This window comes from Rhinolophus sinicus, linkage group LG03 (genome assembly GCF_036562045.2).
Source record: "Rhinolophus sinicus isolate RSC01 linkage group LG03, ASM3656204v1, whole genome shotgun sequence".
NCBI lineage: Eukaryota > Metazoa > Chordata > Mammalia > Chiroptera > Rhinolophidae > Rhinolophus > Rhinolophus sinicus.
In genome coordinates this window covers 168,745,028-168,761,149 of record NC_133753.1, presented here as the reverse complement: position 1 = coordinate 168,761,149, position 16,122 = coordinate 168,745,028, and the positions used below count along the sequence as shown (strand labels likewise).

Below are 16,122 nucleotides of genomic sequence, written 5' to 3'. Positions count from 1 at the left end.
TTTAGTCATAAAAATTATACAATTACTTGACAGAAGTATTAAAAACAAAGTCCCTTTGTGTCTCTGTTTACTTATTCAGTGAAGTATGGGTAACTGATACATGAATTAATTCCCAGGGCCCTTTATGATTTCAAAGGTTGATCGTCTCCCTGGATTCTTATTTGTATATAGTTTCATTACACTCAAACACCAATATTACTCTTTGATGCCATAATAAATATGCTACAAATGATTGGTATTATTATTTCAGACCATACCATACTCCCAGAAAGTTAACAAAAGAACCCAGTATCAGTGGGGGAAATTGAGGATGAACCATACGTGTACACAGACACACAAAAAATATAAGAATATTAAGAATAGCTTAAACACTCAAGTAAAAGAAATAGTAGAAATTGCACAGTCTGCTCTTAGTATATCCGAATATATATAGTAATGTGTATCTCTTGAGTCTGAATGAAGAACTTTTCTTCAATTTCCCCCCATAGATAGCTTTTATGATGTTTCTGAAATGGAATGAAACTGCACTTTCAAGGCTGACAAAGGAAATATATCAATTCTTTTTTTCTAAAATTCTCTTAGGGGAACATCAGCCAGAAACCTTTTGTGATTGGCCATGCTTTGTGTCCACAAAGTCACCCTATGAGCCCATTCTGAATATAAAGGATGTTCAGAATGGGGCCATACTTCCCCACTGGTTAAGCGGTAGACCAAGTCATCCTCTGAAATGAGCGAGCATAGAAGCAGTGGCACTAACAAATGCTTTCTGCTGTGCGGTGGCACCATGGATTGCATCGTGTTAGGCTTCATCAGCTACCTAATGCAATGTAACTCAGGAGATAAGATAAATCAAACAAATGACACTATATTAGATTTGAAAGATGAGAGCTCTTCCAGAGCAATTGCAGAGTGTATATATCAGTGCTGACTTCAGGAGGTTATTGAAGTCAAAAGTCTTTGCAACAAAACCAATCTTTCAAGAGCTGGGTATAGCAAGTAAGCAGAATCATGCTTATTTCTTCCAAAGAAAATTACCCAGGAAAAGGTAGAATTCTCCTTTGTATATTTGTTTTACACAGCTTTTGGGTTTAACCTCATTTTTTTAGTATATCACCAGCTTAGGTATCCGCTGTTTTTATGTAACTCATATGCAGATGTGTATTAAGCAAGAAAGATGGATGTTTCCCTTTAAGGATATTTTTATCTATTACTAAATTGTTCCTAGTGCATGTGCCTCAACTAACTAAAATGGATTTCTTAATCATATTTGTCACTTTATATTAGTAAATGATTGTTTGCTAATTGTGACCTAAATTTAGAAATTTTTGTTAAAATGATATGATTCCTTTTTAACATTGTAAAACTTTGCATTTTCTATTCATTAAATGTAATGTCATAAATTAAATTTAGGAATTGGGAGATGGAAGAACATGTTGTAATTGACTTCTTTTCCTTTTGTAGCCTACTGTGTGTGAACGAGAGCTGTGTGTATTTGCTTTTCAAACCCTGGGAGTAATGAATGAAGCTGCTGATGAAATAGCAACTGGAGCTCAGGTAGTAACACAGGATACTTGTTATTCTTTGTTTTGATTTAAAAAATGTATTCTGACCCATTAGTTATCTTTACTCTGCCATTTTGGGCATATTTTTGATAGTTTATTGTTAAAGCAAACTGGCATTTAATACTTTTTAGATATAAACTACATTCTGCTATCTTTATGTAATGTGTGTTTTGTCGTTTTGCAATTGCGGAAGGGAGAAATTAAACCAACTTTCTATTGTATAGAAAATAATTGTGATTCTTCTGTGGCGAAGTTGAGGTATTGAAACCCTGCACATATATTATGTAAAATTTATTTGCCATAGAATGGAAGCCATAGAATGGAAGCCAATTTATTTTTAAGACTTAGATGAAAAGACAATGGGCAAAACATGTAATAAAAAGAAAGCATTCAATTTACAGTAGTAGCGTGTAGGCATAGGAAGAAAAATAGAAGAACCAGTGAAGAATCCATTTGGAGGTGGAGAAGCATTCCAGGTCAGTTCTGTGAAGGCAGGGAGCTGTCTCCCTGTTCATTGTCTTGCCGTAGATCCTAGAGCTACGTTAGCGCACAATCTATGTCCATGACAAAGAGCTATTAGGACGTGAGTAATTGGAAGCAACACATATCAGTTACTTTAAATTAATGGTCATGTTTGGTCCAATTGGGTCTAAAGCCACAAATGACAGACTTGAGAAGTTAACAGCAATCTTGAGTCTCTCCTAGGAATTAATTAACGTGAGAGAAACAATGGCAAAGCACTAGATGAACCCAGAAGGATCGTAACGATCTTCTGTATGTGTTTCAAGGTGGTAGATCTGCTAGTATCCATGTGTAGGTCTGCGTTGGAATCTCCGAGAAAAGTTGTCATTTTTGAGCCATATCCTTCTGTGGTAGATCCTAGCGACCCTCAGATGCTGGCCTTCAACCCCAGGGTGAGTAGTTACCTAGCACCCCACCCGCAGGCTCCTTTAACAATAACTGAGATTTTGGTTTCATTCTCTTTCTCTGTATCAAAACCACCACCTCATCAAGCATATCCATCACCTGTCATAGACTCTGTTTCCATTTAGTAAACAGGATTCTTTTTCCACAAACTTGATTTGCTTCCACCTCTTACTTCCCCTATCATTTTGCCCTTTAAAATCATTTTCAGAACTGGATCTTCATGAAACTAGGCCCATTTAATCCCCTCAAATTTTTATCTTTACACATCCTATCTGCATGGAAGGTAGGTAAGTAAGTAGCTGTAATAATTGGTTAATAATGGTCAATATGATCATTTTAATTTCATGACATATTTTTTGAGATTCTAACTTAGTAAAGTTTTAATTTTAAGGATCCATGTATAAGAGGACAAATTTCCCCTTTTCAGTTATATTTTCACTTCCTCCTTCCCTCCATTCCCCTCCCGCTGCCCCTCTCCAGTCATCTGAAGGTTAGTGATAGTTGAATTCATATTGCTGATCAACTGGCATTTCTAGAGAAAACAATTTTATAAATATCCATGGATATTAGACACAATTCTGAAATAATGCAATTTTCAAATTGCGTGAGAGCTAAAGTTGCCTTAGTTTCTACTACTGTTCATCTTGAGATCATTTTACAGAAATAATGACTATATAAAGTTTCCTTGGAAAAAGTTCCCTTCCTTTTAAGTAACACAGTGCACACATTTATGTTATGCTTAAAAGTGAATTATCAGTTGAATGTACGGTGTTATTTTCACACTTTAGTCATACTCTTTGGGTGACTAAAGAATCAAAAGAAAAGCAAAATGAAATTATAAGAATTAAAGTGGATTTTGTATTTTAGAAGAATCGTATGCTTAATTTATTCATCATGGCTTAATTTTTAGTGGTGAAAGCCAGAATCAGGAGCCTGATATCTTTTCTGTATTTATAGTTTTTTCCTGTAGTCTGAACATGATTTTATGTACTTATATTAGAACTGGCATTTTCTCTTTTTCTTCCCTCTGACTCAGTTATAAATCCTACATCCTTGAATCATCTTATTAAAGTCTTCCCTTTTATGTACACAACACAGTCGTTGCTATCAAATTGACCTTGATGGAAAATTCTTGTACAGAATTAATACGTTTCTCTAGTAATGTGCAGACTTGCAAAGGCTTATAATGAATACTATTTTTTCTCATTCAAACAGAAGAAGAACTATGATCGAGTAATGAAAGCTCTGGATAGCATAACTTCTATTAGAGAAATGACACAAGTAAGTATATCATCCTGTGGTTTGGACAGTTCAGTTTTGCTTGAGTAAAATCATATTTAAAAAATGTCTCAGAGGGGAAAAAAATGTCTGAGAGTTCCAGCCATGTAGTGAAATGCATACTTTTCTACTATATGGGAGTATAACTAAAATCATTAAAAAAAATTAAAAGTGTGCTATACTAAGATGTTTTAATTAAATGACATCAGTGCACTGACATGCTACCACTGTGATTGTTGGAAGGTAATAGCATAACTACAATCGTAATGCTCTGCTCTCAAACTCAGACAAGAGTTTGAATATGGGTAAGTATGTCAGGATATATGAAGACAAGGGTTAAATCTGGTACCATCTTCCTAGATTGTGAATTTTAATTTATGGTAATAATTTCAAAACTTGATTTTAATATTAAATTAAAAACAAACACTTTATCAAATTTAAATTGTACATAAATATTTTAGATGTAATACCGAATCTCAAAACAACTTTGGAAGATGCCAGACTTCTGAGAGTATGAGTTTATATTTTTGGCCATTAGGGAGGTTTTGGTGGAAAAGTTTGATGAGCAAGGATCAGGGTTTATTATGAAAGTCTAACATATCATGGGGCTATATATAGTCCAGCACTTGGAAAAGCACATTCTATTGCATTATTGAGCCCTTGCCACTGCCAAAGATTTGGAGAGAGGTTTAAAAGTCATCATTATGAATAGAAATTCGTAATCTCAAATTGACAACACCACACGTTATGGATTCAGTTTGTACAGGTTGGTTTCAAGGCTTACACTGCCCCCAGAGACCCTTGCAGGCTTGTGAAGAGTTTTACCCTTGGTATTTCTCTGGGGAGGGAATAGTGGATTTTCCTCCTGTCTCAGGACCCACAAAGCTAATGCCCCACTCCTCCCGCCACCCCTGCCATCATCTCTGCTCTATTTGAAAATGTACTCCAAAAGTCCATTTTTATATTCCCAACTTTGATTCTTGATTCTTTTAATAGTTATTTATTCATGTAGTCAAACATTCATTCATTCATTCATTCATTCATTCATTCACAAATAGTATGTGTCAGACATTGGTAAACAAGAGAACCTTTAATTAATAAGTTACATTATTTGCTTATCTGACATCCTTTCCCATTGTTTTTCTATGCCTGTACCTTTCTGTATTATGTGAATTCTTTTCAAACAAATATTTATTATATTTGCTTAAGGAAAAGACAACAATAAAATACATTTCCATTTGGGGGTGGGAAGAACCTATTGCAATATTTCCCACAATGTTAAGTAAACATTTTTAGTTAGCAAAGACTTTGGTGTAGGATATTAATACTGTACCCTAGACCCAGATCATTCTTGAATTTAAAAATAGCTGCAAACTCTGACTCGGGGATCAGCTCTCTGCCAAAAATGGCTTCCTTTATTCTGGGTCATGTGTAAGCTATTTTAATAGGAGGCGGAGATGACTGAGTGTCAGCCTTGGAAGTTAGGTGCTCACTTGTGTAACTTGCTTATCAATAATGTGGACTGTGACCTTGGGCAACTTGCCCAATGGTTTGATGCCTCAGTTTTCTTCACTGTCAAGGTGGTAATAACTCGCACCCTCTTTCAGTGTGCACTCCATAGGGATGCTGTCAGGTTTTATTGCGTCAAATTCTTTAAACCTCTCCAAATAAATATAGCATTATACTGTCCTATTTTCTAGAATGTGCTACCCTATAGATAGACTGAAATTGTCACAGAGAGATTGCACCTTTGTTCTATGAAAAGGTTAATTGTCTGGGTAAATTTGATTAAACACTTTTAAGAGAAGAGCTCTTCTTATGTAAATTTTGTCCAATTTTCTCCTGTAAAGATCGCCACCTAAGTGAATATCTTCAGATATGAGTAGTAGCTATTACAAGTTTTGCTTTAATGTTACTAAAAGTTAAAAACAGTCATCAAAGAGAAACAGCGCCAGCCACTTGTTAAAGGTGGCAAGACAGATTTTATTCAGAGCACTGCAGTGGGGGGGGAGACTGCAGTATGAGCTGTGCTCATCTGCAACTGAGACAAAGTGACTGAGATTTTTTTTTAAAGTGAGAACAAACAAGCAAAAACCCAGAGACACAAACAACAGTTTAGTGGCTACCAGAGGGTAAGCGGGGAGGGAAGTGGTAGAAGAGGGTAAAGCGGGTCAAATATATGGTGATGGAAGGAGAACTGACTCTGGGTGGTGAACACACAATATAGGTGATGTATTATAGAACTGTACACTTGAAATCTATATAATTTTATTAATCAATGTAACCCCAATAAATTCAATAAAAAGATAAAGTAAATCTCATGTAGACAGTGAAAAAAAAAATGAAGTGAGAACAGAAAGGAAACAAAAAGGGGCTCTGGAGAAGTGAAAATGGGCTACAGGGATATGGAAAATTAAAAAGGGGGGATAAGTGGAAAATTACTGAAAGGTTAGACAGTGTGGGTTGGTACAACGTACCTTTTGTGGTTCGGCAGCTTTGGGTTTTCTTGAGCAAAAACTTAGCAGAGGGCCTGTGGTCACCTTTAGGGACATGACCTCGTGCATGGAACAGGCTAAAGTCTTAGCAAAATGTTAGAGGAAATCCTCTGGGCCACGTGGAAGCTCAGAGTTCACATCATCTGTGGGGGAGGGAGAAGAGGGGAGGAAGGAGCAGCTAGGGTAACTGTTGCTGTCACCATGTCATGGCCTCAAGTTTCTGAGTTTAACTAGATTTAGGCAATGCCTGTTCAATGTGATTATCCTTTTGCAGAAAGAAATAAAAGTAAAAAGGGAATATTTATGAAAAATCAAAAAGTATAATGACTTTTTTTCAGGCACCATATCTGGAAATCAAGAAGCAGATGGATAAACAAGATCCCCTTGCTCATCCCCTACTGCAATGGTATAACATTTTAGTTTTCCTCTTAATGAAAACGGCATCGTTTTCTACTGCCTGCTCTAAGACAAAAAAAAAAAAAAAAAAATAGCTTGTTTTACAAGGCCTGCAATGCTACAGTTCTACAAGCTTTAGGCCTGGTGATTTTACAATCCCAGAGTCTTTAATGATGCTCACTCTAATTAAAAGTCGTACATCTCAAGAGGAAGAAAATGCTGTCATATGCGCTGCATGAATATACAGTGTATGTGACAACAGTTTGTCTATAGTTTTTAAAAATGCGACTAACTGGATTATGTGGTAAAGCAGTTTTGGGTTCATTTAATTTTCTAGTTAACTGAGGACTAAATGATAAAACTCACTTATTGAAAATGTTTCTAAAATGTATGTTTTATATAATTGACTCCCTTACCAAGGACAGAACAAATTTGATGGGCTCTTTGTTTAATGACAGCGGGTGAGGCCCTGCTCCAGAATGAGCCTGGGGAGGCATGTGCATTGGTCCAGTATAGATCAGAAGGAGGCTAGACTAAGAATAGGAGACGTGGGTTAAGAACTCACTTTGCACAAACAATTCCAATCATATAATTTACCCCATGGTTTCCTATTCGCAAAATGAAAACAATAGTAGTTATCTAACATACTTATAAGGGTTTAATGTACATGTTTCCTTGAATTCACGAAAACTCAGACTATGGAATTTACCATGATTATCATGCAGTAATACAAATGTAAAGATTATAAGAGGTTGCCGTGAATGAGGACTTATTCCATGCTACAACCAGGAAGTTTTAAAAATATATATAAGGATGGGCAAAGCAGAAAGAATCTGGCTACCTTGCAGATTACTTAACTGTCAGTCACAATTTTACAATATCACATATACATTTAATTTAGTCTAATAAGCTTGTGAGACAAAAATTAGGTTTAGATGTCTTCCTTCTTTGTATCTTTTATGATCTATTATTAAAATTTTGACAGATTCAGTAAACTAATACATAGTTTTTATTTCACCTTTTAAAATTCTCACATTAAGTCATATTCAAAATGAAGGTACAAATCTCAAATATCTAATCTGTTGAGTTTTTTTTTTCTGAAGTCAGCCTGATTGGTAACTTTTAATTATTTCTGATCATTTCCGTCAGCCTGTCAGTCACTCTTCTTTCAAGGAAAAGAAAATCTACTAAAATATTTTACAATTTTTCCTGCTTATTATTTTGCATACATAAAACAATTAGTTCTTTCAGATACCTGAATTTAATTTTTTTAACTTAGTGTCTCAATATGTTGAATGACAGCTTGTATATAAATCATTGTATATATCAGCCCAAAGAGATTCTCAGATATTTAAAGAAAGATCTTCATTAAGAACTCATTTTTAATTAGTCAGTGGAGGGAGGAGCAAAGGAAGCAGATGCATGAACTAAGTTCTAATTTTTGTAATATTTAGATGATCATTTTGAAAGTATACTCAGAGAAGTTCATTTTGCTGATATTTGAGATTGTGATTATTAAAAATTTCTTAAGTTTTAAGGAACTACTCTGTGCTTTCTCAGATAAAATATTATCACTTTGTGACACAAGCTCTTTAAATTGTTTCAGAAAGCAAAGCAAAATGATGTAATTAAATACAATTATTACTCCTTTTAGTTAATGTCACAGCACAGATAAGTTTCAATCACTTGCCAGCTAAGAAAAAAAATGTTAAATATATTTGGCAAATGTTTGTGACTGATGGATTATTTTAATTAATTTCAGGGTTATTTCAAGTAATAGGTCACATATTGTGAAACTACCAGTTAACAGGGTAAGTCTTTTTTTCACCTGTACATATGGAAGTGGGCGGGGTGCTCATTAGTTGGGAGAACTGACTCCTGTGATTGTTAGGCAGCCTTTCCAGGATAGTAAAGTAAACTCAGGTTAAGCCTAATTTCTTCAGTTTGAAATTGCCATATGTGCACCAGCTCCACGCTTTTCCAAGTTATTAAATTCAAATTCAGGCTGCTGCCCTGACCTTTTAAGTAAATAAGAGTCAATATGAGATAGTTATTCCACAAGTGATGGAAAGAATATTATCTAGAGATTGACCAGAAAAAGGGAATGTGCTTTTTTATCATTGTCAGTTTCATGTTGACACAGCTCTACTTTTCTGTATCAGAGAAGACAGTGCCTCCAGATATCTTACTGATCATCCTGATACTCTAGAAAATCATGAAAAAGCTAATGGACTCTGATTTCATTTCCAATCACCACCTAAGAACTGTATCTAAAATCTCAGCTGTTCCATCTGTGAATCTCTAGCCTGTGAGATTCCTATATATTGAATTCCTATATAAATATATTCCTAGCTGAAAAGGCAGCAATTAGAAAATTCTGTCAAGCAACTAATCCAAAAGGTTGTGTTTTAATTTCTTTCTGTGAAAAAAAGGGGAAACAATATTTGAATGCAGGCAAGTTTCAATTATATAAATATATGCAAATAAAGCGTGATGATGTTTTTTGCAATTTAAAAATCTTGAACTAACTTTTCTGCTTAGCAAACTCTCAGAATATTTCCCCAGTTGAATAGCTAGTGTATACTTGGGGAATTCAGTAATAAAATTCTTAAAAAGAAATGTATTTATCAAGGCAGATCTGCTTGAACGTGATTACATAGTATATTCCAAAGCTAAATATAAATGACTTTGAATTATTGTCTGTCTCCTGTGCCTTTTCTATTAGCCTGAAGAATTATCCTTCATATCAGCAATTCCATATGATTTATCATTTATGCAGTGTTGTTGTTTTGTTTTAAACGGATGGTTCCGTTAATGTCATTAGCCTAAACTTACTGTGGTTTTGAAACTAGGTCATTCTTAAACAGGTAAAATGTGAAATTGTCAGCAGCCTGATTATATGTTGAATGTAACATGATTCCTTTGTCATTATTTTCAATGGCAGCAATTGAAGTTTATGCATACCCCACATCAGTTCCTCCTCCTCAGCAGCCCACCAGCCAAAGAATCCAATTTTAGAGCTGCTAAAAAACTCTTTGGAAGCACCTTTGCTTTTCAGTGAGTATGGCTCAGTGTGGATGGGGGTGTCGTTCCACCTCAGTCTTCAGAAATGTGTGGGGAGGAAAATGCTCTCTTTCAGTAGTTGGCTATTAACACTGAATAGTCTACGATGTAATACTTGACTTGGAAAGTCAGAACTTTGAGAAGACGCTTGATTACTATATAGTGACCACTTTGAAAGATCACTGATCTTTTTGCTCTTTCCTTGCCCTTCTCTGTGTTTTAGTGGCTCACACATTGAAAATTGGCACTCCATCCTGAGGAATGGTCTGGTTGTTGCTTCGAATACAAGATTGCAGGTACATTTTCTGAATGCTTTAACAAGCCCTCCTTATTCTTCAGTACTGACATTCAGTAAGCAATCCTGATGTTATGTTTTTACTTGCAAAAGAAGAAGCATTTGGGTTTTTAAAAATTACATGGAATTTTTCATAGGCATAAGTAATTTTCACAAAATCTCTGAAGCAGAATTGACCGATACAGGGGTGAAAAGAAACAGCTGAGTTTCCTAAGAGAAAACAGCAAAATCACTTCAAACTTAAGTAGAAAAAACAATATCATGCAAAAAGTGAAGCCCTACAAGCATTCTGTCTTTTAATTAAACACTGTTTTTGAGCACTGCCTCAGTGTGAATACTTTAAGAGAAGAAAAGATAGGGCTAAGAATAAGAAAACTGGAGATTGGTTACCAAAGGGCTATCTGATACCTGCTTTTCAGCCTCCAGGGCAGCACTTGGAGTGAGCAGGGGTCGTCCTCATCTTTATTTATGTCCTCCATGTCCAACACTTCACGTATTCTCAGACAGCTGATTTTCTTCTGATGATGTGAGGAGGTCAGGAAATGAGATCCTCAACCCAATCACCTGTGCTAGGTACATCTCACACTCTGAGGATAGTTGAGATGACACAAACGTAAATGTCCATCAATTCAATTCATGCTAAATAAGGTAAGAGGGCCCTGGAACATAGAGATGATAAGAGAGAATTTTAATTGTTCTGAGTAGTTTCTCAGACCAGTCGAAGAGTTTCAGTTAATGAAACTCTGTCACTTGAAAAATTTAGATGGTAAGAATGTGATGACAGAGTTGTATGATGAAAATCTGAATAGGATACTTGATATCATGTGATAGCATGTGAGTCCTAATCAAAATTCTGTCACATATGTTACAGCTTGTCTTCAGAATTTTAGATGCATTAACATAAAAACCTACTACAGTACTTCATAATAAGTAACTCTCTTTGTCATTGGTAGGGTGCAAAAGGATTTTTCCTCTGGCTATCATTTTTCATATATCAACTTACTCTTGAGTGTTAAGGACAAGGAAATCAGTATTACTGTTTTCAAATGAGGCCTTGCAATAAAAGCTTTATCATTTTCTAAGAGTTAATGCTCCACCATGAGATGGAATGCCTTCTTTTGTAAAATATTAGCATTTTAAACCATTAACTAACTGCCTTCTCTCCCTCCTTTTCCCATTTTAGCTCCACGGTGCAATGTACGGAAGTGGAATCTATCTTAGTCCAATGTCAAGCATATCATTTGGTTACTCAGGTAAGCTGGTATTTCATTTCTAACATCAAATTTATTAGATTTTGTATTTTTATTGTTATATATGCCAGGCACAATTTTCTATCACGTAACTGAAGCTGTTGTGGTATATTTATATTAATTTATTTCATAAATGTCAGAAGCAAAACAAAGCTCACCTGTCGAGATGAATTTATAATAATTCCCCTAGTGTATATGAAGGTACATATGTCTTGCCAACTTCAAAATTAATTTTAATTGTGTTTCAATAGTTTCTATATTGATTCTCTCCACAAGTAAATATTGAGAATATAGTATGTACAGAGCATTATGTAGAGCACTGAAAAATATTCATACATACTAATCCACCACCATTGAGTATAATTCTATATCATGCCAACTTCTTATCTTTTGGGATTATTATATATCCCATAAAGAATTTTTGAATAGTATGGAAAATTTAGGATTAGAAAAACACCCTTAAAATCATCCTACTTATTGGCAACTTCTTGTTAATGTTTTGATGAGAGTGTGTGAAAAAAAATCATTTTAGAATAAATTGAAAGCATGTGCTGAGGAGGAGCCTGGTAAATTCAAAATATGGAAAGAATGATCACCAAATTGTTAACAGTTATTACCCTCAGATAGTGGAATTCGGGATAATTTCTTCTTTGCATTTTTTTAATTTTTTGGAATATTTTACAGCAATCAGTGTAGTTTTTTAGAACAATGATTTATTTTGTTTAAACATAAAGAAATTGAAACTATACAGAATTGTGTACAGTAACAGATGAAATATTTTCCTCCTTTTCTATAACCTCGGTATTCAGCATATTTCCCTTTAGACTTTTAAATGCTTTTATATTCATAAAGCTGCATATATAGTTGGGTGTGTGTGCATGTGTATGTGTGTGTGTGTATGATTACATTAAATGACTTCAGGAGATGATGTTCACATGGTGCCTGGATGGTAAGTGTTAAGATCCCCACATTACAGAAAAGCATATTTAGAGGGGTCTAATAAGCAGGTGAATGTTGACCAGGCCTACCTCTCCAAATCCTCTGCCCAAGTTCATGCTCTTTCAATCACAGCAAGGTGTTTCTGGGTGACTCACCTTGACCTTTTCTAGAGCACATGTCCTAAGAGCACTAGGGAGACCCTCCATTACCTTTTCTGAGCCGGCGTCAGAAGACTCATGGCATGACTTCCCGCACACTACTGGTCAAAGCAGTCATAGGCCTTCCATGTTCACGGTTGGGGAATTAGACTCCATCTCCTGATGTGAGAGTGGCAGTCACATTGTAGAAAAGCATATGGCTTGAGAAACATTGTTGCAGGGGTCTTTGAAAGTACAATATACCAAAATAACACTACGAAAAGAAATACCAGGAAGAATAAGATAGTGTAAGAAATAGAATAACATAGTTCAATGGAGAAAACAATCAGCATAAATCAGAGTCTAAATCTCATTAAAACAGAATAGAATAAAACAATGTAAAACAAATTTAAATAATTGAACACATCCTCAGCATAGATACGGAAAAATGCAACAAAATCATCAGGTATTGTGATTTTTCTGCTTATACTGGTGTACGGACTCTAGATGGATTCATGGAAAGGATTGTGGGGGATACAAATGGATGTAAAATCCGTCGGTGTGAATGTTGATTTGTCTGAGAGGGTCCACAGCTGTCATCAAATTCTGAAGTGACTTAGATCAGGAAAAAATGTAAGAGCCACTACAGTAAGATGAAGTAGCTTCGTAGTTGGTTCTGAGGGCTGCAAGTCTCGGAGGTGGAGAACAGAATCGTCTGTCTTGGAAAAGATTCCATCCACACCATTTGTAATTTGGTCCATAGGCTTTTTGCCCATTCTCCTTAAGCCTTCTATTGAAACAGCAACAAAAACAAGAACACGCCTCTTCACTTCAGAACAGTAGATGAGCATTTTCAAGTAAACTATAGGTATAAATCTACCAAACTCTCATAAGACAGATAGGAATTTTAGTTCTGTTTTGTCTAAAAACTTACACAGTAAAAAATCATAGCATTAAAAGAGTAAGCTAAGATTTTGAGTATCATAGACAAAAGGACTTACATAATTTTTCTTTACTGGGAGAAGTAGTAAATTCTATATGGAATTGATCATGTGTCAACAGTCCATGAAGTTAAGTTGCAGTATAAATATTTTTTTACGTTCATATTTCCCACCCCTTATCTTCTCTTTCTACTAACCAGATGGTAGGAATGAAAGGGTCTAAAAAGCCTCTCAAAACCAAGTTTTAAGAATTTTATCGTATCAATTTTATGCAAGAGAATTTTCTATCCCTGTTTCAATGCAAAGAAAAACCAACTGGATTTTCTACTTTCTAACTCCACCAAGACTGCTGAAACCCACAGACTGTCCACGGTGCTGAGGGCACCACAGCTGCTCCCGCGAGAGCCCACTGTGACCATCAGTGGCCTGATACAACCCAACCTTTGCCTAAAGTGGAACTTTGCAGTGCAGATGGATTGTATTTTGAGCTGCGTCATACAGCTTTGTTCCTAAGTTATGGTTTTGCTGATGTTTTCAGGGATGAACAAGAAGCAGAAGGTGTCAGCCAAGGATGAGCCGGCTTCAAGCAGTAAAAGCAGCAATGCGTCACAGGTGTTGTAGCAGCTTGACTGACTGCATACGATAAGTGAACTCAGGCTCCATTAGCCAGCAAGATTTCCATAAATACTTGGGCTTTTGAAGTCTGCAGAATTATTATAAGTGGTCACTACGCATAAAGGAATAAAACTCACCCTTAAGTGTAATCACCAAAATGCCTTTGTTCAGTAAATATTCAACAAGTATTGAGCTCCTACCGTAATGTTAGAGACTCTCTTAGACGTTGGGCTACAGTGATAATCAAAAGTAAACAAATCTTCTTGGAGCCTACATTTTACTGAATGGATATAAATAAGCTGAATATGTATTTACATAGAAAGAATGCTAGATGGTGGTAAATATTATAGAGAAAAATCAGGAAAGGGATGTTGAATGCTATGGGATGAAAGATAGAACTAGAATGAATATTAAGTGAGGTAGTCAGGAAAGAATGCTCTGAGAAGGTTCTATTTGAATAAAGATCTATGGTAGGTAAGTGCGGATACTATTTGGCTCTCTGGGAGGAAGAACATTCCAGGCAGAGAGAAGAGCAAACACAAGTCCCTTGTTTCCGAAAATACATACATTTTGGACAAATTAAAAATCCATCTCATGAATAATGTGACTTTAAATTTAAAAAAAAGAATATAACTAATCCAGTATCTAAAACCCCATATTTTCCACATGAGGCATTTCTGATACCTCTGTGGCTTAATGATGCTATAAAAATGGGTTGATTTTATGTAGTTAGGCCATCTGGAATAATAGAGTTTAATGTTTGAAAAGATTGTGTAACTTGAATTTTGTTTCTCTTGAAATAAAGATTTCAGGCTTCCAGTAAAAATAAATTTAGGTTCTAATTCTATGTTGTAGGGCTATTAAACTTGAATTTAGCCTTTTTTAGTTCACTTACTTGAGAGTGATTTAATAATGATTATGTACGGAAATTAAATGATGTAACAAATATAGCTTGCCATTAAGAGAGAGTTCAATGATACTGCTGCGAGACTTGATAGGCCTTTTAAGAAAAACATCTAGAGCTATCTCAGTGACTGTTATTTTTTAATGATGAACAATTGAGTGTCTCATTTTCACTCTAATTTTTAAATTCTTTTGGAATTTAGTCACAGAAGAAAGGACAGCAATCCCAATTCCTGCAAAGCCGTAACTTAAAATGCATAGCCTTATGTGAAGGTAAGGTGAAAGCTTTGCAAACCTCATGTCATTAATTCCCTAACTGCTCTGTATTTGCGAACTTGAATATATTTACAGAATGCTTAGAATAGTGAACGCATTATTTCTTATGACCTTCCCTAAGGTCCCAAATGGAAAACGGTACAATAGAGATGCTAGAGGTTAAAAGCAAAGAGCAAAGTTGGCAAGAGTTCAGACCGTGTTTTATTTTATTCTTGGCAGCTATTTTAGAACGGTAATTATATCTTTCTGATCAAGTATTGCTTGTCTCTTTTGTTAATATGCCACCTTCCTCTTTCAGTTGATTTTTGAATGTACAATATTATGAAAAATTGCAAAGATGAACCAAGCCCTGAGAAGATAACCCAATAGGTCTTCCTGTTCCTACACTGAAATTATTCTTCTATTCTGCACTTGGGAAAGAAAAATTAATAGGCAGTTTGCAAGATCATATACTTTTCTTTGTTCTTGCTTTAAATTCTGACTTTGGCTAGAATTTATCCTTGCCTTGGGATTTTTAACTGTCTTGTAAGTTTTCAACACTTGATAGTTATATAGGACGCGAAATTGCTTTCTACATTGTGCCCAAGGCAGGACCTATGTATCTGCTTTTGATCAAACATAAGTGATTACCTTCCTATTGTTATACTAATCCTGTTGGAAACATAAAATTGTTACATAGCATCTCATTGCTTTTATTTACATTTCTTGATGATAAGGGTAAACATTTTTCATATGTTAATTTGTGCATTTATTTTTGCTTTTAAATTTCGGAGAGAAGGGCTATAGTAACTTAGAATAAAACAGTTCTTTAATTGTATCTTCCACTCACAGTGATCACCTCACCTGACCTGCACAAACATGGAGAGATATGGGTCGTCCCAAATACTGATCATGTCTGCACTCGATTCTTTTTTGTGTAAGTGTTAAGGCTCAAATCGTGTGTTACCGTCTTCTCCATAAATTAGGTAGTAGGGACTGCATTATTATTTGGTCACTTTAACTGCCAATATATAACAGATTTGTCATCAACTTAATATTTTTGTCT

At 35.3% G+C, this 16,122-nt stretch overlaps 1 protein-coding gene across 1 annotated transcript in view; it reads left to right on the top strand.

The window, feature by feature from the left end:
• PARP8 (poly(ADP-ribose) polymerase family member 8) overlaps positions 1-16,122 on the top strand; it is a 166,458-nt gene that overhangs the window by 139,838 nt on the left and 10,498 nt on the right. The window contains exons 16-26 of the mRNA XM_019736227.2: positions 1,462-1,554; positions 2,351-2,476; positions 3,705-3,770; positions 6,601-6,668; positions 8,421-8,469; positions 9,603-9,715; positions 9,945-10,017; positions 11,200-11,269; positions 13,822-13,895; positions 15,005-15,074; positions 15,909-15,993. Coding sequence (XP_019591786.1) covers positions 1,462-1,554; positions 2,351-2,476; positions 3,705-3,770; positions 6,601-6,668; positions 8,421-8,469; positions 9,603-9,715; positions 9,945-10,017; positions 11,200-11,269; positions 13,822-13,895; positions 15,005-15,074; positions 15,909-15,993 — 887 coding nt within the window. The remainder of the gene's footprint in view (positions 1-1,461; positions 1,555-2,350; positions 2,477-3,704; positions 3,771-6,600; positions 6,669-8,420; positions 8,470-9,602; positions 9,716-9,944; positions 10,018-11,199; positions 11,270-13,821; positions 13,896-15,004; positions 15,075-15,908; positions 15,994-16,122) is intronic.